This window comes from Halichoeres trimaculatus, unplaced genomic scaffold (assembly GCF_033239565.1).
Source record: "Halichoeres trimaculatus isolate MK-OKI-2021-1 unplaced genomic scaffold, fHalTri1.1 fHalTri1_scaffold_21, whole genome shotgun sequence".
Classification (NCBI taxonomy): domain Eukaryota; kingdom Metazoa; phylum Chordata; class Actinopteri; order Labriformes; family Labridae; genus Halichoeres; species Halichoeres trimaculatus.
This window is the reverse complement of record NW_027437199.1, coordinates 10,317,515-10,341,265: the sequence shown is the minus strand read 5'-3', so window position 1 is coordinate 10,341,265 and position 23,751 is coordinate 10,317,515. Positions and strand designations below refer to the sequence as shown.

General features: G+C 39.3%; 1 protein-coding gene and 1 long non-coding RNA gene across 9 annotated transcripts in view; both read left to right on the top strand.

Annotated features, from left to right (window-relative positions):
• LOC141810783 (pleckstrin homology domain-containing family A member 5-like) overlaps positions 1–23,751 on the top strand; it is a 252,612-nt gene that overhangs the window by 185,170 nt on the left and 43,691 nt on the right. For all 7 annotated transcript variants that reach the window (XM_074698593.1, XM_074698598.1, XM_074698596.1 and 4 more), the window contains 5 exons: positions 2,733–2,837; positions 5,553–5,625; positions 11,500–11,600; positions 13,430–13,545; positions 15,358–16,467. In XM_074698593.1, the coding sequence (XP_074554694.1) occupies positions 2,733–2,837; positions 5,553–5,625; positions 11,500–11,600; positions 13,430–13,545; positions 15,358–16,467 (1,505 nt within the window). The remainder of the gene's footprint in view (positions 1–2,732; positions 2,838–5,552; positions 5,626–11,499; positions 11,601–13,429; positions 13,546–15,357; positions 16,468–23,751) is intronic.
• LOC141810784 (uncharacterized) lies at positions 17,064–20,356 on the top strand. 2 transcript variants are annotated; one of them, XR_012600125.1, is made up of 4 exons: positions 17,064–17,429; positions 18,270–18,313; positions 19,171–19,303; positions 19,751–20,356. It is a non-coding gene; the product is annotated as an uncharacterized LOC141810784 (long non-coding RNA). The 2 variants fall into 2 exon arrangements; XR_012600124.1 differs by lacking the exon at positions 17,064–17,429 and having other exon boundaries at positions 17,961–18,313.

Genomic DNA, 23,751 nt, shown 5'->3' with positions numbered 1-23,751 from the left:
ATCTGGAGTTTGCATTGAAGAATATTGACATTGCGTCCTGCCTGAAGGTGCCCCCAGGTAGATGTTGTGATAATTAAATGAATGATTCATAAAAGAGATTTAAGCAGAAGTTGAAGTGTCCATGCTGCCTTAACACCCCTGAAAGTGATGATTTGTTGCTCCCATAATGCTCCTCTGGAGGTCAGCTCCAGGCGGTTAACAACGGTGAGTGGTCAGTGACTCCTGCATTCAGTGAAAGTGTCCATGTGTCAACTCCTGTTATGTCAGAGTGGAGAGAAGTCAGAGTTAGAAGCAGGCTAACTCAGCTGTATGTGTGTCACACACACAGGTCACTGCGCTGCTGCCGCTGCTGCTTCTAGATCGAACATCTCAGTAAACCTCACTAACACACAGGAAGTTGATATGCATGAGTAGATCAAATCAGAGAGTTCTGAGCTCTCATGAATAAGTGATACATTTACTATTATTACTTCTGCTTACACTGACCAAAAGTAAGTGTTACACTGCATTTCTTCATGTATTCATGAGGAGTTATTATTTATAACCCATCTGTAAGAGTGCTGCTGCTTTCTCGTCTTGGAAACATTTTAAACACATCAAAACATAGAGCACCTATAGAAGAAGAAGAAGCCTTTGAGGAAAAAAAGGTCAAACAGCTCTAAGAAAGATATATTTAGAAATATAATAAAATGTGACTTTTTTTTCTTTGATTAAAATGCCAAACAGTGACAACTGTATGATGTGTTTTTAAAGTAAATATCCCTCCATTATAACAAAATGTTACCTATGATACACTTTCCTGCACAAGGGGATCAAAAGAGAATTTTCTTCCACCACCTGATGTGGGTTTTATCAGACGATTGTAAGTTACATCAACTGTAAAAAGAAAAAAAAAGGTTATAGTTTGATCCCAGTGCCAGCAGTCACATGTGGAATTTCTCCTTTAAGATTATCAGCTGTGTGAATGTGACTATTACTGTTAGAGTGCTTTGACTGGTCTAAGACTAGTCTCAGTAACACCACCTAATTGTTTTTAAGGCCGGAGGATTGCTGTCTTCACCTGAGAAATGTTGACCCCAGCCAACTTCAGGTTAATTTGGGAAGAGGCAAAGCGGTAGATATTAGACCTCCTGAAAAACAGCTACAACACACTAATCTGTCAAATAAGTCACACTCTTCCTCTTAATTTTTGAAACTGATGATTTGGAAATAGATATGAATTTACAACCATACTAGTATCACACTTTATTTAATCTCATTTTAAAGTTTACTTTAGTCTTTGGGATACTTAACTTCTGAAGACTGCCTCTAGTGGACATTGAAGGAACTGCAGTGTTTTGCACTCATGAAGTGGCTACATTTTCCAACACTACAAGCTGCTACTGGTGTGTGTCCTTTATCCTTCCTATTGGTGGCGTCATCTGTAGCAAACTATACATCACAGTAGTTTAGACAGTGTTTGATCGTCTAAAATAAGTGCTAAAATCTTCTGAGGGCTGAAGTAGGAGTCTCTGAAAATTAGCTACATGACATAGCCGGCTCCATCTGAAAAAACAAACTGTAGTGTAGCTTGTTTGTTGTTTCTCTCAATTACCAGTGACATGGTACTGTACGTTACATACAACCCCACTTAAAAGAACTTGAATATTCCTATAAAAATAAGAAAATATTAACTTATTCTAGGTAAGATAGCATACTTTCTAAGTGCAATACTCTACATAAAAGCAGGGGCAGGAAACGCTCCCTTAATTTAACAACAGGTTGTTGAATTAATGTTGTTGCACTTCACCGATGCCTGCCCACTTCTTATCTGTAGTTTGGGCTACTTCATTATACCTAATGACGGATAGAGGTCCCTGATTTTGCTGTTGATTTGACAAGTTTGGAGTCAGTATGAGCTGCATAAAATCCTCAAACTTTAGTCCTCGGGCTTTAGTTTCCTAAGGGTGAACCAGATGACACACTGGGCATGGAAAGTCTCCCTCCAGCTCTGATGAAAACATCAAATTACTGTATATACAGAGAAATGAGAAAATCCCCAAAGTGCATGTAATATTTGACATTTAATTATAGGAAACTTTGAAGTAAATATTAAGTTTAAATTAGAGGCTAAAATTACCTTCCTTATTTTGCTAAAAGACTTTTGTGGTGATTACAAAATGTAAAAATAAGCATTAATCCACAGGAGTGAATACACGTCTTCAGAAAACACTGATTGAAATGGTTGCCTTCAGTCTGGCTTGTACTGAATGTCTAAATTATAATTAAATCCTGTTCGTCTTAAATTTAGACCTTAAACTCTCCTTTTATCCTTCTGCTGTTGACTGATACAGAGTGGATTTGTATGCTGCAGTGCTGTGTTTTTCAGTAAGTGAGCTGTGATGTATGGGGGATGTGAAATACGCTTTGTTTAATGAGCTGAAAACATCTGCCTCTGTTGCTGCTTTTTATAGCAGCTGTTTTAGTATACAAGCCTCTTTACAAGCGATGCACCAAACGCATGTCATGTTGCGTTGAGATGAGGGCGAAAACATATTCTGGGTTATTTTTTCCCATGTAGACTTCTCCCTGCTGGATTCTTTCTGCAGGAGGCTCAGCACAGAAACACCAGCAAAGTTATTTTTATGTGTGTGAAATGTTTGGTGTGTCTTATTTACTCAAAAATGATTCCAATAAAGCCAACGGCAGTCAGAGTCTTTATGCTTGATTTCCTTTCTTGTTTTTTCTAACAGCCCTCCAGGTCTTCCAAAAAAGTCCATAACTTTGGGAAGAGGTCAAACTCCATCAAGAGGAACCCCAATGCTCCGGTGGTGAAGAGCAGCTGGCTTTACAAACAGGTAAACATAGAGGGCTGTTGAAGATTATTGGATGTGACTGAGTTTGTGTGGAACTAGAAACAGGCATGTTGCACCAACTGTATGGCACTTTTAATTTCATTGTGCATTTTACATGTCACAATGACAATAAATTCTATCTAGATCTATCTATCTATCTATCTATCTATCTATCTATCTATCTATCTATCTATCTATCTATCTATCTATCTATCTATCTATCTATCTATCTATCTATCTATCTATCTATCTATCTATCTACAAGTCATGCCTGCAGTTTATTGAGTTTTTACCTTAAAATCATAAAAATATGACTTTATTTTTGAGAGCAACTGAAGAATAAGGCTCACCTGTAGTTAGGTGGGTCAGGCCACTGGTCTTCTCTTCTGGATGAAGACCAGTGGTCTTGCTAAAGTCTTGCATTCCTTAAAGATGTCAATAGGAGGATCTGTTTCAATTGGACTGCCTCACCACCTCCTGGCCCGGAGTCTCCAAACGCTGTCGTGAATTGCTTTTAGCAAAGTGTTTGTTTTGGCATTAAACGGAGAAAGGATCAAAACAAATTTTCTATGTTTAAGACAACTTTTTACTGGATACAGTGTGTGTGAAGTAAGGTATTTATCAAGTTACGTGGCGTGACGGTTTGGAACATGACATCAAGCAAACATGTGTAGTAGCCGGCAACATGTAGCGGTATCGGCAGCCCTGTGTATCTGTAGGCTAACCTGACAAGAAGTTAACACTGTCAGTTTGTAAGTAGTTTAATTGCTGTTTACATTTAGCGCAGCTCTTAAACATGTACGTAATGTGTAATGTTAGTAAATAAATCCTGGTTAGCCATGTCCTGCCAGTCGTCTACCAACCAGAGCTAATGCAACTTCACTCTTCATTTTATTGATAGACTCTCAAGTTTGAACAGACCACTGCAGAATAACTGCTTACTGTGGGTTGGAATGAACATTAGCACAAACAGCTTAGCCCCTGTGTTATAGAGTGATTCTCCTCACAGCCTCTTTAAAGAGGGGTATTGTAATATTTTTGTATGTTTTGTTCTGTCTCTCTGATACTCCTATAAAAACTTAACATGTTTACAGCTCAAAAAAAACAAACAAATTTTCTCTCACTAGTGTTCTGGAAATCCCTTATTTCAGCCACCGTCTGAGACACTTTGTTTTAGCTGCTGTCTCTTTAAGGCTCTTCACTCCACAAACCCTCTTCTCTCTGATTGGCCAGCCATCTTGAAGCTTGTCAAGGACGGAACTATGTTAAGACTTTGGTGTTTGAGGCCCATCTCTTAAATTTGTCATGACATCATTATGTGATGACCTCATGATTTCAACAAATCTTGTTAAGATCTGGTGCTAATTTTAGAACACAACATTTTCATCAGTTTACAGACAGATTCAGGAATTTCTACAACATATGAATATGTAGGGGTTCAAAACTTGCCTAAGTCTATTGCCCAGCATTGTTACTTTGCATACATTTCTTCCACTTACTAGTGAGCAGTGTGAGAATATACCAGGCGTTCATTTCAGCCCGTCTTAAACCCATTTCTGTAGTACTGCAAATTTATGAAGTTGCCGTAAAACGGCTGATGAAGAGAGTAATGAATTTCAGTCATGTGTAACTTGACCTTTACCTTGGGCATTGACATGTGTACTTTGAATGACACAGTTCCTTGATCAGGATACAGCTAATGCCTATACACTTCTCATAGCTAGAAGAGACTGTATGGTGACAAACAAGCAGAAATACAGTATTAAATTCAACATTTATTTAACAGTGTTATTAAACAGTGTAAACAAAAAGTTGTGATGTTTAAACCCTTGCAAGAAGTTCTCCAGTATTTTTAACACCAGCAGTTTTTGTTGAAGCCCTGCTGCTGTCAGAGTGCCTCCTGAACACGAGGAAACTGAAGGGTCCAGCTCCTGCTGTGGATCTTCACTTGACGCCGGCTAACCTAGCTCGAGGCTCAGCTTGTTCACCCATTACTTTTCCACCCCCTCGCTGCAAGTCAAGCAATTTTCATCACCCCACCGAGATCTGCTGTGGTTCAATATTTCAACCTCTGACCGGGAAACAGCTCCCCGATGACGGCCTCGTCGAGCACCATTCAGCTCAGCTTTCAGACCTCGATTAGAACTGCTGTCAATATCCTCCATCTCAGCCTTGGCCCCTGCGCCATCGCTCAATTGATTCACCTCGCACAAACCCAACCCTCCTCTCCTCTCCACGGTCCTGTCAGGCAGAGAGCTCCTTCACTGAAGAAATGTCATCAGTGTTTACCTAAAGCTGCTAACCTCAAGGTCTGTGGACGGACGCACACTTAGCAAACAAAGAAAAAGACTCACAATGTTGGAGTGGTGTCAAAAAATGTGCTGTTGTCGCTGCAGTCATTACAACATGAGAGGAGGGAGGGAGAAAAAAAAATGAGAGCAGCATCATGGAGAACAAAGCACAAGCCTTCGCCTCGAGCAACACAGACGCAAATTTGTCTCTGCGTTATGAGGAGATAAAACAGAGCAATTTGTCTCAGAGGAGGAGATAGAAGCTGGTTAATAGAAGCAGCCGGAGGGAGACACAGTGAGGGGATCAAGAGGAAAGGAAGTGAGGGAGGATCAAAGAAAGTAAAGAAATTGTAAAAGAGAGTCGTTGTGTAGTTACTACTCCTCGTTGAATGACTGACTGATAATCTGTGACCTTTGCCCCCTGCAGGACAGCACAGGCATGAAGCTGTGGAAGAAGAGGTGGTTCGTTCTGTCCGACATGTGCCTCTTCTACTACAGAGGTGAGGACACACAAACACTCACATTCACACTCACAGTCACACAAAGCGTATGTAGCAGAGGAAGCGTAGTCCCTCAGTTTCCTGCATTTTCAGCTCCTCTTGTGTTTTCTGATCAGCCACATATGTAAAATTTTGATTTTAAGTCACTTTAGGGAGAGCTTCCATGTAGCCCATTGACTTAAAATGCTAACAGAAGCTAACATTTTTGCCACAGTGTCAACAGGCAGAGATGAATAGTGTTTGACTTGATTTGATTTAGTGCTCAGGATCAGGTTTCCCAGATCACTATTATTATGTAGTTTTGGCCAATCAGAATCAAGTAAGACGTTAGCCATTAGCCTGTAAAAGCATCATGTTAGCACCCTGTGATGTGAGGGCAATAAATAATCAATTTTCACTCGACGAGTGGTGGCATATTAAAGAATAGGGCTGGGTATCCCCACTGATTTTCGGATCCGAATTCTGACCCACAAGGTCCTGATTTGATTCAATTCACAATTCCATTCAATTTGATTCACAGTTCAATTCAATATTGATTTATTTAGTAATAATGAAGTTTCAATATTTATTCTACTTGTGCCAGAGCTCAAAGTGACCTTGTGGGTCTGAATGGATTCGATTCTGATGCACAAGGTCCTGATTCGATTTGATTCATGTTTCGTTTTGTTTTGTTTTGTTTTGTTTAGTTTTGTTTCGTTTCGTTTTTTTTTTTTGTTTTTTTTTTTGTTTTGTTTCAAATTGATTTGATTCAACTCGATTCTATTTGATTTGATTTGATTTGATTCGATTCGATTCGATTCGATTCGATTCGATTCGATTCGATTCGATTCGATTCGATTCGATTCGATTCGATTCGATTAATAATAAAGTTTCAATACTTATTCTACTTTTGCCAGAACTTAAAGTGCCTGATATCTATCTTTTTTTTTCAATAAATATCTAAAAAAAAAAATTGGCATGGTTATTTTCTCCCTGTCACCCCTGCCACTAGAGTAGCACATTTGTTCACAGTTTCACAGAGGAGACTCACATTTACAAAAAAAACTGCATTTTTTTCTGATGCTTGTTTTTTCACTACTTCTTCAAAGAACTTATTCTCATGTTTTGCCGACAAAACTGGTATCATTATCTTTGACACTAACTCACGTATATTTACTGTATTACAGCAAAATACATAATGCAGTTCTCTCATTTGTGAAAACAACATCCCTCGACAGTAGCTTTGTTACCATAGACTGTATAAAACATGGACGTAGCCCCTGCGACATCACCCATCTGTTCCTGAAACCGTGAAATCACACAGTGGAGCTTATCATTTAGCGTTAGCACATTAGCTGCAGCTCCCGTGAACAGGCTGATCTGTACTTCATATAACCTTGCAAAAACTTGCTGTAAGATATACAGAGCTATTTCATGAATATATATCCCACACTGACTTGCAGTAATGGAATTGTGCGAAACTGAAACTGAACGAGAAAGGGAGTAGTTACTTATAGTTTAAAGATTGATCCTTGGACTTTATGAATCAATATCTAATTTTGAAAATGAGAATCGTTTTTTTTTTTTTTTGAGAATCGATTTATTTAACCCAGCCCTATTAAAGAAACAGCCATCCTCAAGTGTTGTAACAACACATTTTTGCTCTGTATGACATATATGTGACTTTTCTAAAGAAAGCAGGGTGATGTTTTAGAATGATACTGCCCTGGCATGGACTGAACACAAACAGGAAAGTGATAAGATGTATATCTTTGGTCCTCAAACACACCAGAAGTTCCTGATGGCTGCCTTAACAAGCACAGTACACCATCTGTGTCAGGTGATGAGAATCGAAAAAGGCCTCATATCAGAATGGACATTTTTACTGCAGGAGTAAACAGGTTAACAGCCTGGGTTCAAGAAACGTCTGTGCTCTTTGGCACGTCCATAAAAACTATACTGGAAGAGGATGGTGTGAGAAAGTGCTGGCTCCAGTCAGGCTGTATCTGTAGGCAGCATGTATTAAGATAAAATGAATTAGATTAGATAAAAGAGTTAAATACAACAGTTTAAATGGCTTTATCAGAGGCAGTGGAGCAAGTGAGTCCAGCGGTCAACAGGGTTGGGTGTCCTGACAGGGTAGAAGTGTTTTCGTCTTCCTAGCGTTTCCAACATCACTAATTCAAAACTTTACATTCACAAAAGCTCATCTGTCCCTCCTTCGTGCCTCCCAAACCTTTGAAAGAGTTTTTTTCCCCTCTCTCCATAAATTGACAAATTAGCCGCTCCCAGGGCGCAATCAGCAGCCGCTTTCATGACAAACCCGAGGGAAAATTGGATGTTTATTGGCTTATACAGCCAGAGACAAGAGCGAGGAGGCATCCTCGTGAAGGACAATGGCGTGCTTGCCTCTCAGATAATAACCTCCGCTTTTTTTTTTTTTCCATTTTCATTCTGACTGCTGTGTGACTTTATTTTGAGCACTTTTTGTTATTCAGGTGGAAGGTGTTTGTTGAGTTTGACGATGTACTTCATCCTCCCTTAAATGAGCGGGGACCAATAAGCTGTTCTTTCACAGCAAATCTGATCTATAGCTATTTATTCGGAGTGTTTACATCCACTCTGATAACGGCATCATCGATAGAGTGAGGGGATTCACAGAATGTAGTGCAAAAACCATGTGCAGCAGTACAACCTCATGAGAAAAGACGAGAAGTGAGTGTTCCTGCAGTGAGTGTTCCTGCTCTGTTTTTCTGGACTGTTGGACATGGTGGAAGGCATTTAGAAGACGGTTGTTTTTTTATATCTAAAAAGTAATGAAATCAACTTAAAAAAATATGAAACCTCACAGTGAAATGTTAAAAAAAAGATCAAGTTTAAAAAAGAAAAATATTTTCATTCCTAATCTGAGTGTAGGTTCCTGTCTTTCTTGGTCTGAAATAGTAGAGAGAAAATAATTTACACTTCTTTTTGCTCATACCGACTCCTAAATTTTAAGCATTTTTTAGGGCGCTTTGCCCCAAAAAATATCACGGTTGCTTGTTGTCACTCAAAATGTGAAGTTCTGTCAAATAAAGTGGGGGGGTAGGAGATGCTATACCTCCAAAGAACATGAAGAGGACAAAGAAACAGACATTTCCGGATTCAGCTGTTAACACACTGATCTTGTCTGTTCTCTTTATTTAGATGATTCTTCTTCTTCAGTTTTAATTTTCGCACCATTCCAGTGGTTGTCTACTTAATCTTGGTGTATTATCCTGAATAGCTTCTGTGTATTCTTGCAAGCACTCACCCTGACTCAATGTGGAAAATATTACATCCTCTTGCCTAGTTTGGGCATGCAGCTCTGAAAATTTCAAGGAATTTTCAGTAGTTTTTGTGCATGTGTGAATACAGCTTTGGAGGCATTAATTTTTGGAAGGATTTACATTAGCAACACTTTTAAACCTTATGTTTAAGATATTTAAAAAGTAATCATGAACCAGTCTTACAATATTAGTGATGCCTTCTAAATGTCTTCTTTCTGCTCCATCACTTCAATAAAAAGACAGGAACAGCATTATGAGAAAGGCTAGTTTTACTTGACAGTATGTTTATAGTTACCCTGCTACGCATAAGAAACCACAGGTTCAGACGATGGATGTAAATGCTTGGATGAGACACCAACAGTGCAAGGCTGCCATCTTTGGGATTCTGACTACACCAAATAAAGTCAGAACTTTCCTATAGACACAATGATACTAGAGTGTCATAGATCTTGCATTAAGCCAGGAGAAACACCCTGCACTGAAAAAACTGAAATCTTATCAAGTGTTTTTGTCTTATTTTCAGGAGAAAATTGCCTTTTTTAGACTCAATATGAGCAACATTGACCTGACATATCCAGAAAAATGTCTGATTTCAAGTTATTTGAAGACAAAAATAAGCTCTGAATTGCTTGTAACAAGTCAAAAAAAAAATCTGCCAATGGAGCAAGAAAAAAGTTACTTGTAGTTACTTGTTATTTGACATTATTCAAGTTTTTAGCAAATTTTTCTTGTTCCATTGGCAGATTTTTTTTAATGGTTACAAGCAACTCAGACTTCATTTTTGCCTTTAAATAACTTGAAACAAGACATTTTTCTGGACTGGTCAGCTGAATGTGGCTCATATCAAGTATGACAAGACAATTTTTGTTTTAAATAAGACAAAAAACACTTGAGGAGATTTTAGTTTTTTGCAGTGTGGAGAACTTGGTGCTAAATGTTTGATCAGTTATTCATCAGCAGTTTTCCCACTAAGAAACAAAAAGTCTACGGGAGAACAATAGTCAGGACTGAACCATACGAGTGTGTTTGAAAATTCTTTCAAGGTCCTGAAATATTACCTGTAATTTTTAATAGATTTAGAAGTTGATAAATTTATATCTTGTGGCATAAATTCTACGTTGTCCAACAGTGATTTTACTCTGAGGCTGCAGATTGTTACCAGAAAAAAACGTTTATAAATAAGATATAGTTTGAAGTCTTCTGGGTCAATAGTTGCCGATCTTCATAAAGGAGATAAAAACCAGAACTCAAATCAAACTCCTAATAATCTGTGTGTTCGTACTTGCAATTTTTGTTTATGTAGACGTGTTTGCTGCTCTGATCAAACAGAAGTTCTTGCTGCCTCCTCAAAGCTCAGAGAACCTTCTGAAGCTTTCTGAAACGTCAGCTGTTCTAGAGAAGCCTTTTTTCAAAGAGTACGCCCACGCAGGCTGCTCTGTGTACCAACAGCTCCTCTCACCTCTGAGTTTTCTGAGTGTGTTCTACGTCTCAATAATTCAGGAGCAGGGATGGGGCCGGAGGAGCTGCAGGCCTCAGCGCTCCGGCTTAGCTAAAGCAAACAGCAGCGCTGACTCCAGGCTCTGTAGGTTTTTATACAGCTGGTGCACTGCACGTGTTCCTGCCTGCACAGTGCTGCCTGCAGTCTGGAGCCTGGGAGCTTCACAGAGCCGAGAAGAGAGAGGTTCACACAGTTGATACCATCCCAATATGAAGCAGCTCAGACTGTTGTTGCAGGGCTTTAAAGCAGGCATGGATGAATAAGAGCTTTGTCAGAGGAGTCGACTGTAATGCATTCGTGGCTGCATTTGTGTGGTTTGCAGCTTTTGGATTCCAAAATGTCAAAAACAGAGAGGGACAAAAAAGCTGTTACAAATTAATTCAACCAAACCACTGCAAACATTTTCTCACCTCTGTCTCTTTCAGTTTTGTTTGAGGTACAAGACTTCAAATCCTTGTATCTACTCTGGTGACCACAAAAGTTAGTCTCTTTTCCAACAAAATCTAAAACTTTTTCCAACTTTTTAACCTTTTTCAACAACACACCAGTAATCTTTAAAATATTCACGGCAAACGCAGCATGAAAATGTGCTCAGATATTCTACAAGCAGCGTCACAGTCCAGCGAGTAATGAGATTTTTTGATTCCACTTGAGATTTCTCAGAAAGTTATTTGCAAGTGTGCAAAACTTTGAAGCAATATAACCATGGTGAGCAATTCTTTGAACAAGTGATGTAATTGAGATTGTGTATGCTTAAAATCCTGTCGTCTTAAAATAATAAATCCAAGATCTGGCTAGGAACATTTGTCTGAAAGGTTTGAAACATGGAATTAAAAACAGGAATTTAGCCAATGTCAGGAACATTTGAGCATCTGTGGTTTCAGTTTTTGCAGTGCCCTCTCAGCTGGCCCCCTGTTTTGCATCTTTCAATGATGCTGAAAGTTGCTCCAAAGTCACAGAGCACATGTATGAGTCAGCCATGTGAAACTTCTTTGTGGAAACACAGATTACATGATACAACACTGAGGCTTTCCTGCTAGTACCCCACTTTGAATCATTTATTTATTCACTCTGTTCCTTTTTGTCCAGATGAGAAAGAGGACAGCATCCTGGGAAGCATCCTGCTGCCCAGCTTCCACATCTCCATGCTGTCGGTGGACGACCACATCAGCAGGAAGTACGCCTTCAAGGTAAAACAAAGGAGGAGCTGAATAATGGAAGTCACCTTTGTTTTTTCATATCATTTGTGTTGATGAAGACTACTGAGATCCTAGATGCTCTTGTGCATGAAGAAGCAATATTTACAGTTCAGCTGGTGACAGCTCTATTATTATTTGCTTCTTGCTGTCTCATGTTATAATGATGATTTTTGGCACTTTATAGATAAAGATTGATTGATGATCACTGCAAAAACTGAAATCTTATCAAGTGTTTTTGTCTTATTTTCAGTAGAAAATTCCTGTTAAGACTCAATATGAGCCAAATTCACATGACCAATCCAGAAAAATGTCTTGTTTAAAGTTATTTAAGGACAAAAATGAGGTCTGAATTGTCCGTAACCAGTAAAAAAAAATCTGCCAATAGAACAAGAGAAAAGTTACTTGTATTAAGACATTGTTCTAGTCTCAAGGAAATTTTCAAGCAATTTTTTCTTGTTCCATTGGCAGATTTTTTTACTGGTTACAAGCGATTCAAACCTAATTTTTGTACTCTGATAACTTGAAACAAGACATTTTTCTGGATTGATAAGTTGAAAGTGGTTCATATCGAGTATAATAAGACAATTTTTACTTAAAAAAAGACAAAAACACTTGATAAGATTTCAGTTTTTTGCAGTGATGAATAGTGTTTTGAGTGTAAAATCAGCAGAAAAATCTGAATTTCACAACAAAAATAAACTTACCCAGGATGATAGCTCAAACATGTTCAAACATGACAATCTCACTGTTTTAAGGGTAGTTGTGCAAATTTAGTCAACTGCGAAATGTTTGAAAAAGATCACCCTAAGGGGGATTCATGTTTATCTGTCATCTTGTTGCTGCATTCAAAATCTGTTTTTCTCACAGTGGTGTTTAAGAAATCTCTTACTCCAGCATCTTTCTGAAACACTTTGTTTTAGCTACTATCTCTTTAAGACTCCCAGCTCCGCAAACCCTCTTCTCTCTGATTGGCCAGCCATCATAAAACCAGTCAAGGCTGAACTATGTGCAGACCTCAGTGTCTATGGCCTGTTTCTCCAATGTGTCATGGATCAGTAAGGAGATCCTTATGTGACGACCTCATCATTTCAGCAAGTCTTGTGAAGATCTCGAAAAAGAACTTTGTAGAACAGACTGTTTTGAGTAGTTTACAGACAGATTCAGAGATTTCTAAAACTTTTGCATATGCATCAGTTTGGAAATCTTCATGTTAAGTTTGAATATCTAGTGATATTGATTTTCAATTTGTGTTTTTAAAATATGGGACAGCACAATATCCCCTCTTTAATGGTGGCCAAGTCACCAAATTTTCCAAAATTCAATTATTTTGACCTTCAAAAAGTTCTTCTTTTGGAAACTTTGGAAATATAGCAATGATGATTGCTGCATGGTTTAATACACACACACACACACACACACACACACACACACACACACACACACACACACACACACACACACACACACACACACACACACACACACACACACACACACACAGTGGAAGATGTTAGTAGGACTCTTCAGTGTCAGCCTTATTTATGCAGCTCTACCTGCCAAGACACAAACACTGAAGAACCTTAAAGACTTTCACACTTATTTGATTTCACACTTCAGCTGAAACACGCCACATCACACACACATACACACACCAATACTGTACACAAACACACACTCAAGCAGTACACAAACACTCCTCCCTGCCAATAGGAATGATGGAGACTCCCTGCTGGTATCTCAAGGTCACATCAAGAGCTGTTTCTCACTCTGCTGTTTTATCTCCTCCCCCCGTCTCTCCCCCCGCCCTCCCACACCTCCAGGCCACTCACCCCAACATGCGGACGTACTACTTCTGCACTGACACAGCCAAAGAGATGGAGTCCTGGATGAAAGTCATGACGGATGCTGCTCTTGTGCACAGTGAGCCAGTCAGGAGGTCGGTACTCACCGCAGAAACACTCGCCCACACACACACACATCACATCAGACAGTACAGAGGAATCAGAGAGACACAGTCACCATGTTGGAACCACATCTCTAGCTCTCTGATATTCATGAAGTGTGTTATCCTATCCCCAGAGTCCTCCTAAATGCCTCTAAAAGTGGCGGGTTTAAAGTTTCCTCGTGTTCAGGATTCTTCCTCAGAGAGATGTGGGGAAGTCGAGCTTGTAACCATGAGGGACGTTGTGTTTCCTGGAAGAGTTTTCCATTTTTTTTATTTCCTTCAGTGAGCACAACAACCATAATTTAATAATAAATAAACTGATAGTGACGGTCATGAAAGGCAGCAGCCTGAGGGGACAGTTATAAATTTGATGCCGGTAATACTTTTCTAACAGTTGGAACAAGGACACTTTTACCATTGCTCAAAACACTTTGTTAAGGCTTTGGGACAAAAGAGAAAAGTTTATGGAGTTTAGGTCATGCTGTGCCAAAACCTGTAAACACTGCTCCGCTTTAATGGTGCCTCTTTTGCCCAGACATTTCTTTAGATTGTCTGAATATTTTAATGGTATTAGGTACAAAGCGTGATGACATCCACGTTTTCTTTATTTAGTGTTAAGGAACATTTTTTTGAGTTGTTGACCTGTTTGCTCACACAGTCTCTCACAGAGGGATAAACCTCTTTCTATCTTTCATTCTGAGAGACTCACACTTGAAATACACCAGATATGTCTGCAGTGGGACTTCGTTGTGCTGTGTCTTGATTGGGTTTGTTAACTTAAACCAGCTGTGTGTTCAGTCCGATAAGCTGCGTGACTGACAGACACCTGGAGTCACAGACCGAGGGGTTCCCACTCTATGGATAAGTCTCTCTTCATTGACGTAAAACCTTAAACCTGCTGACTCCTGGTCTGGCTCCACTCATTATGTCTGTTTATCACCGTAGTTGAGCTAAATATGAACTGATATTTACACGGTCTGTTTTATTTTGAAAGTCACTGGGTGTTTTAAGGTACTTTCCGGTCATGACTTCCTGACCCCTTGCGCCACAGCTTCGCGTCCGTCAAACATGGGACTGCAGATGCATCCGGTGTATTTTATCCAATTTTATCCCTGGTCATGTTACAAACATGGTTCAGATTATTAACCTCATCAGTAGGAGATGTTCCTTTAGCTGATGTCATTTTTCAACGTTCTGTTGCCCTTGCCTGAACTTTTTGGAACCTGTTGATGGCATTAAAATGACTAAAAAGGAATTCAAATTGCTGTATATTTTCCATAAAACTAAAATCCCTTTCAGTGTCAAGATTGAATAAGTTCTCTATGCACTATTTCACTTAAATAAAGGTTCAATGGTATTGCGGTAGCACTAAAATAAAGCAGTTAATCTCTCAGCACTGCTACATAAGAGTCTGACCAATGTTGAGTAGTTTAAAGTGTTTGTTGTTAAATGATGTATGTTATTTCACCACATTCTGCAAACTTAGAAGCTTAAAGTTTGAAGGTTAGAAAGCTGCACTTTTTCTCCTCCCTGTGCTACAAAGCCTGATATGCAGTGCTAGCCACAACTCTTTGACACCTATAATTCTTCACAGCTGTTAACCCAATACCCAGCCGCCTCAGCCAGCCCTTAGCCCTGAACCCCGAGGGCTTTCAGGCAGAGATCATAAACTTCTAAGAAGTGGAAGTCCAGAAAATCAGACAGAGAGAACAAACACAAGACTTCTGACACCTCGGTTATCTTTGAGAACTCTCTTAGAAATATCTCTCCTTTCTTCTTTGTCACCTCTCTCCTTCATCTCAGGATGGACAAGTTGAAAGTGGACCAGCGAGCACCTCAGGAGTTGAACAACTTACTCAACCACAGAGTCCTGACCCGGCCCGAGATCCAAAACAACGAACGCAACCGTGAGCCCCTGCGGCAGCACTCCCTGTCTCGACTAGACGACAAACGGCAAAAGGACATCGAGAAACACAACAGCCAGAGGGAGAGGGAGTACTACACCTTACAGAGAGATGGCGAGAAGTACTCCTTGAAGAAAGATGGAGTTAGCTACACTCTTCAGAAAGATGGAGAGAGGTATCTCCTCCACAAGGATGGAGAAAAGTACCTGCTGCGGAAAGACGGGGAGAAAACGTACCTACACAAAGATGGAGAGGTGTGCGCCATTCACAGGGAGCTGGAGAAGTATGCTGTTCAGAAAGTGGATGAAAAGTACACAGTGACGCCAACAGAGGAGAGGTACGCTCCATCTAAAGATGGAGAGAAGTACCTGCTCGCAAAGGACGGAGAAAAATATGCACTGCAGAAAGTTGGAGACAGGCACATGCTCCAGAAAGACACACAGAAAGCAGCTCCACATAAGGAGGTGAAGAGACAGCTGTCGTTGAAGGAGACAGAGAGATACAGCACAATGAGAGCAGACAGTAAATATGGAACTATTCAAGTTGTGGATAAATACGGCACTGTGAGGGAGGTGAAGAAGTACGCCACGTTACGAGAAGGAGATAAATACGCTATGATTAGAGACGCAGAGAAGTATGCTACTATCCGAGGTGGAGAAAAATACGGTTTCCAGAGAGACCCCAGTGCAGAGCGGACTCTGACCAAAATCAGCAGCATCAAGCTGCAGCCGGCTCAAGCTGCGGCTATCGCGGCCGCCGTCTCTGCGTCCCGACAGGCCAGCCTCAACACCCCAAAACCCGTGCAGGTAAACGGTTCAGGGTCAACGCAAGGAGAGCTGACTGTAGACTGCTGCCCAGCAGAGGGAGATACCAGCCAAAGTGGGGGTCCGGTAAAGTCTCCTGCTCCAGTTCAGGAGCCAGAGAGGGGCCTGTCCAGGACCAACTCCATGCAGCAGCTGGAGCATTGGGTCCGAACACACAGGAGAGGAGTGGACGATGACGCACGGAGGTGAGACCTACTTGTCTGAAATTTACAATTAGTTCTAATCACATTACAGTTTTTCTTAGTTGCTTTGGTACATTTCTAGAATCATCCTTTATTTTTGCAAAACAGTAAGTGCATTTCTAAGAACGGTTTGTACAAATAGCAAAACACCCTAGATTACCTGAACTCTAAAAGGACATTCTGATGTAAATTATGAATAAAGTTTTGGTGACAGTTATTGTAAATTGTAAGTTTCATCTTAGTGAATGTGGGAGATTGATTTCAAGGGACTGGACAAAATTCACATTTGCACTTTCACTGTTTGTACTGTAATTTGTTGACTGACCCATCATTGATACAGAAAAGAGAAGAAGGCACTGCCTAGCACAAAGAAAAACAAAAGTAGAAACGTGAACATAGATCAGCCTCTTTAGGGAAAACTGTTCATGCAGTGCTGTAGGAATTACAGGTCAGTGCAGTCTTCCTACACTGTAAGACCCAACAGTAAAAGCTTGATAAAAAAGTTGAGTTCCATCAACTCATATTTTCAAAAAGGCTATTTGACCTCTATTTGTTTGAGTTGCTAGAACGAGATTTTATTTTTGAGTAAATATTACTTAATCACTTTAAGTATTTTTGGTCAATGTACTCAAATTATTTAATTCATCTAACTTTCACTTTCGGTGACGTCACGGTCACGCACGAACGTGCTCTCAGCGAACCGTCTGAGAAATCCGCCATCTTTGCTCGTCGCATCAGAGAGCTAGATCGTTAGAAACTCGCGGAGAGAACTTGAGAACGTTGTTGGTAGATAAATTATTATATTTTTCTTTCGCCGTTGTATTTTTTGTCGTTTGTTGGACCTTACAAAGGCTGCGAGTTAGATTTCCTGCGCAGGTATGAGAGATATTTCTTGTTATCCGTCTCTGCTGTGCTGGCACACTGGCCGCTGCTGCCTTAATGTTTTCCAAAGGCGGGCTTTTCTGGTAAGTAAAATCTTCTTTTTCAACAATTCAACACTATTTTATGTATTTTCTGCATTAAGTACATCTCCTATGTCTGAAGTTACTTCGTGTGTGAACAAAAAAGCATTTTCATACCAATTTGATTACTTTACTCTCTTAATGTTTGCCCCATACATGTCAGAACATTTTAAACAGCTGCTCGGGGAATTGAGAGTTAATATTTTTTTGACACATAAAGGGGTAAATCTTTACTTAGTTTTAAAATGTTAGGTTTGAATCAGGCCACTAATTCAATTCCAGACACTTAAGGGTTAATGACCGGCGCTACCGTTGTCCTTAGTGTCTCCCAGGACAGGTTCTGATGCAGACAACATCAACGGTTATCACAAGGTTTTTCCAGGGGTTTGTCTCCTTGTTGTATTTGTGCTGCATTATCAGATGGTGAGTAAAATTAAGCAGACTGTGTGCCAATATATTCGCCATGACACTGTGCGCAGTGAGTCTTACCAAATCTAACAGGTGTTAATGAACAGTTTTAAATATAACTAGTATGATAAAATATGCCTGGTTTAGAAGCAACAGTTTTTAAGCCCAGAGTTTAAAGAGCCCCTCTGTGTATATTTTAGTTGTTCATTCAATGAATTTAAACAGTTAAGATTTTAAAAAGAGCAAGCTGGGACATTTTTCTGCCCTGGGAGATGATTTTCTCCAAACATACTTCAGGTTTTTTGACTTATTTTTAACTCTCATTTGCAATGAACACCTTCTCTGAAAACACATTTTATTGGATTTTTTTTATTTTTTATTTTATTTTTTTCAAATTTAACTGCTTTCTAATTTTACAATTCTTTTGTTGTATAGTTTCAAATGGAAGCAACGGACTGATGCAAGGAGTCTCCAGTCAGGTACTGAGTTCATTATGTCTATAGAGTGTGTAAAATATCCCTTTTTGCACAGTGGCTGTCATTTGAAATCTAATGTGCTGCAGCGAATTTAATCCAAATCATGTTTACTGACATGTAATTCCAAACTTTGTAAGTCAGAATTGCTATTCCCCTGTGATTAGAGTTCTAATAGCAAGCGCCACAACACAACGTACGTGCAGCCACAAATGAAGTTAAAAGAGGTCAGTTTTTCCAATGGACACAGAACAATAAGTAAAGCATTGTTTTCTTTTTTAACTTCAGCTAATAAATGTAGCCTGTAGGGGTCCCACCTTGTGATCTGCTTCGTGGCACTTATATTTCTATATTAACCAGTAGTGTGCCATCTTATATTTAGCATTATGAATCTGTCATGTCATGATTTTAGCCTTATAGCTACATTTATCATAGCTGGAGTTAAAAAAGAAAACAATCATTTACTTACTTCCACAGCTTCTGTGTCTGTTGGGATAACTGACCTCTCCTTAACGTCTGTTGTGGCTGTACTTCCGTTGTGTTGTGGCGCTTGAATTTGTGTTGTTCTGTGGGCAGACATGTTGTGGAGTTTGCAAATTGACACCTACTGGCCACAGTACATGTCAGTGTGTAAATTTGTTGAAAACTTATGAAACAAATTTACACACCGAAATAGTTGTGACTATTGAAAATGAGTAAAAAGTAATAAGTCAAAATTGTATCCAGTAATTTAAGAATACATTAAAAACAACATGAGATGATGGAATGTCCAATTTATGTCACACTGTGCTTTTTACATTGTAAGTTATCCTTTCTTTACAGCTACATATGTTTTTTTTTTCTATTTATTTTGATTTATTCAGTGTGTCACAGAATCACAAACATCAATCTGAAGACTGCAGCTCTTCGTCTTCAGAGTTAGTGGGGGAAGAAAGCTGCTTGCACAGAGAAGAGGCAGGAGTCTTAGATAGGCTCTCCAGCTCCTATGACCTCCAGGTGAGGGTTTTTTTGTACTTTGGGCACGTTAATAGTGGAACTTTGAGTTTTGATGAACCTCTGTTGGAGATCCTATGACTTTATACTACAGCAAGGCTGAATGATTAACCAACGTTGTTTTATTACTCTTCACTTTGTCATGTGAAAATTGGTAAGCATCACCCAGCTGGACTGCAACCATTGTGAGGTATTTCCTTTGATCAGTAGCTGTATGCCTTCCCTATCAAGAATCTAAACCTAAGGATGCTTTCTCATTGCGCCAGAACAAGTTGATGTTAATGCTCAACATGTTGCTGCCCCCCATGCCCTTCCTACATAGCTGTGTTAAGAGTACTCTGGATTTATGTTTCTGGATTCAATGTTTGTTAGGGGTACACTTTCGCTCTCAGGCAACCATGTTATGTTTCTTTGGTGTTCATTTTATAACAGTTCTGTTATTTTCTCTAGGTGTCACAGCCAGATGGACCACAGGTCGATGACATACCAGTGAGGCTCCTCTCAGTCACTTCCAGTTCAACAGATACTGAGGTCTTCTTCCCTGATAAGGTTGCTGCTGTGCTTGAGAACATAGCTGCCACTTTCCGAGACTGGCTGAAGGGTACGTTGTGCTTTTTGGACTGATATATGTACTGCTCTGAGATACACAACGGACTTCACCCATACATCTGACTTGAAACAAATTCTTGATGGACCTGGAGGATGGAGAGTCAAAGCCTGGGGTCTTGAGCCCTAATAGTGACCTTTTGTCAACTAATTGTTTTCAATTTTGAACCACGAAAGTTCAACAAATTTGACTGTTACTCCCCAGAAGACTGTGTACTAAATCTTTATTATGTGGTTTGAAAATATTGCTGTTCAATTTTAAGTTGAACTCCTTACTGTTTTAGGCGTGTTTGTTGAGTCAAGATATGAAGCAAAATGAGCTCAATGATTTTGCAGAAGTTGCTACTTCTTTAGTGTTAAAAGTGCCCATGGGTCATTATGCAGTTCTATTTTTTGATTAACTGTGTGTCTCTGTAATTACTGGACTAGTGTTTTTTAAGTTAAAATGTTTGGGGGGGTTTTTTTGCCTGTAAGTGTAAGTGTAAGTGAGGTTGTGTGATTTAAAAAAAACCTTGAAGTTTTGAAGTAACTAACTGGTTTGCTGAACATTTTTTTTTCAGAAGTGTTGGTTGGTAATGTTTCAGTCATTTAATAAAGTGACTTGCATTTGAGCTTTTTGTGTTCACTCACAGTTTGTGTAAGTTAGGTGTGTTTTGAGTTACAGCAACTTAAAAATTTTTATGTAATCAGTTTCAAAGAAATTTTTAAGTACTGCACATGCTTTTTTGATTTTAACTGACTGAAATCTTTTAACTATAGGTGAGTTAGCATAGGTTAATTAAAATTAAAAAAAATAAGTTGGATTTACATAAACAAGTGTGGTGAAGCTAAACAAAACATTTAAGTTGATAGTACTTAAACCCTCTTTGTTATCTAAACTCAAATAAAACGTACAAAGTTACTCAATAAAAAAAGTTATCCCTACTTGTTAAATTAAGTTAGTGTCACTCAGAATAGCCTTGTTACTTTAACTTACAAACCTGAGTTAACATAACTTAAATTTTTTTATGTAATCAGTTTCAACAAAATTTTTTTGTTCAGTGAACTTATCGGGTTTTACAGTGTACAACTCCTTATATTCCTGAATGCTGGGCCACAAATTCTCATCCACATCTCAATAAAGGTCTTCTCTGTCCACAAAAAAGTCTGAATGATGGAGGACACAGTTGTTCTCCCAGCTTTTGGCTGCATCCTTCAACCAACCTCAGCATTTGTAACCTTATGATTGAGAACATGGTCCACAGATGTGTAGATCTTTATTGTCCTTTGACAGGAAGATTGTTGCCACTGTCTGTACAGAGGAAAACACATATGCATACTTACCAGTTGATGAACTTTTGAGCTGTTTCAGAAAACTGGTTGGTCATTGGTTGATCTGATGCTTCACACATTTCTATTTGTTGGAGAAAGTCAAGATTGACCAGGGAGCAATTTACCAACCCAGACAGATTTAGAAAAAACATCTAATGGGATTGTGTGGAGAGATGTTTGACATGTTATGATAACTTTTTCAACCTTTTTGCATGTAGAGACTTATGTGATGAAGTCATGACTAGATGTTGTGGGGGTAGGGGTGGGATTATTCAACACAGACCCATGATAATCCATTTTGATCAACATGATATAAGCAGTTGGTACTGCAGGAAACAGGAGAGAATTGTACATCTTGTTCAAAGAAATAAGAAACTGCTTTTTTAATGTGCACAAGTGACAAAATTATGTAAAGATTGAACAAGTAGTTTTGAGAATTTCAATTCTGATCTGAGAAATGAACCAAAGCAACTGAGTAAAACAGTAATTTTATTTCACTGATATGCATTGCAACATGGGAACTGAACAGCTCATTGCTGTTTTATATTTCTGTTTTTCATGAAGGTCTTTCATCTTTAAAAAAAAAGAGTTAGGACTCAGGTGTATTTTTTGGTCAAATATGTCCAGTCAATGGTGAAGAGGGGGAAGAAATCAGAAAATCAAAACAGTTTAGCTTGTTAAGTGCATAAAAACAACCGTTAGTGTTTCGTATCGTTGAGTGAAGGCACTCTTCCGTCTAAATGAGGTATATTAGGAAGAAACAGACAGCCGTGACTTCTTAATTCATATAGAGCCACAAATAAAAGTCTTATATTCAGAAAATGACTTCTGTAGGCCAGTTTCTCCTCACGCATTCAAACCCTATTTCATCCCATCGTTCCCTCCTTCGCTCTGCAGCCTCTTCCGCTCTCGCTGTGACCTTGCGGGGCTGCAGGGAGCTGAAAGCTTTTTGTGTCACAACAGATGTGTTTCTCATTTGGGAGCAGTGGCGTTTAGCTGGCGTTTAGCCGGCTGTATGGGTTTGGGGGGGTGGGTAAAGCGGCAGAAGAGCCGAGCAGAGTGCCACAGCTCGCTATGCTGTCAGCGCTTCCCCTCTCCGTCTGCTGCTATGAATAAGTCATTGAAATGAGATTGTAATGAGAGCAGAGCGAGCCGAGCATCGTTTGTCATCTTTATCAGCTCTGGGTGCAAACGAGGGGGAGAAGGAAACTTTGTTGGACTGATAGTTATTGTTGTTTACAACGAGGGCTGCTTCTGCTAACAGCCGTGTTATTGAAAGAAAACGATTTATATAATATCATGTGGGGATGACTGAGCAGATAACTGCCATGTGAAGTTCAGTGATACAATTGTTACGCTCGAACATAAAGCCATGCAATGACTATTCAACAAAGATAGTTACTGACAAATTTCCTGGTTGATAAACAGTCACTAACATCATAACACTTTTTTGAGCCATTACGTATCCTTAAAATCTCTGCTGAGGATTGTTTGTGAAAACAGGAACCAGAGAGTAACAGGTGAGTAAAATGTAGCAAAAGCAACAGATTATTAAACACCGTCATGTCGTAAAACTCCAGTGTTACAGATCAAAGAGCTAAATGCAGAGTTTAAAGATTTTAAAACATCAACGTTGACGTTTAGCTTAAAGGTACAGTCTGTAATATTTGGCCACATTTGTCATAACACACTTGGGAAAATGGAAGATTTTATACATAAATATGTTAAAATCAGAGTAAAATCCCCAGAATCAAACCAGCATTTTTACTTTGTTGGCGTAGATCAAGAATGTTATATCTACATAGGAGCAGATTCAATTCTATGGAAGCTGCCATCTTGGTCGGCCATGTTCCAACAGCAGCACAGAGCGGACAAAAAGCGAGCATTCATTTTTATATTTAGGGAGTGGTTGTTGTGCATAAAAGATAGAAAACTTGACAAAAGAGGATCAAACTTATTATTGTGGCTATTCTGACCTGGTTTTAGTCACTGTCTGGGTGCGGGACTGACGTGTTTATTAAGTGCTTCTAAGAGTCTGATGAAGGGTAATTGTTCGAGTTGTTTTTTCTTTCTTTGCCATTTATTGATCCAATAAAATAAACAATAATACAGGTAAATGCAACTAACCACAGGGGTGATAGCAAGAGTGGTGTCTCAGAGTCGTGGTAAAAACCGTGTCATCAAAACCATGTATAGAGAGTGCAAAAAGGTCGATAACAAAACAGCACGGCTAGCTTGTCCATCTTTTTGGAGATAGATCTTACATTCCCAAAAATGATGGATGGAAGGACAGGTCGATGTTGTCACTTCTTAGCTCACACCTGTGAACCAGCACGTTGTCCTCACCCCCTTCTCTTCACCTTGTGGGGAAACATCAGGCCTTGCACCAGTTAGCATTGACATGCTACAGGCTGCTAACAGCTGACTTCACATGTAAACAATGCAGCCATGGTTACATGTAGGATCTCCAGACGAACACAGGAGCAAAAGTAGTGAAAGTATCACTGAAGAAAAAAACAGTTTGGTGTCCACGA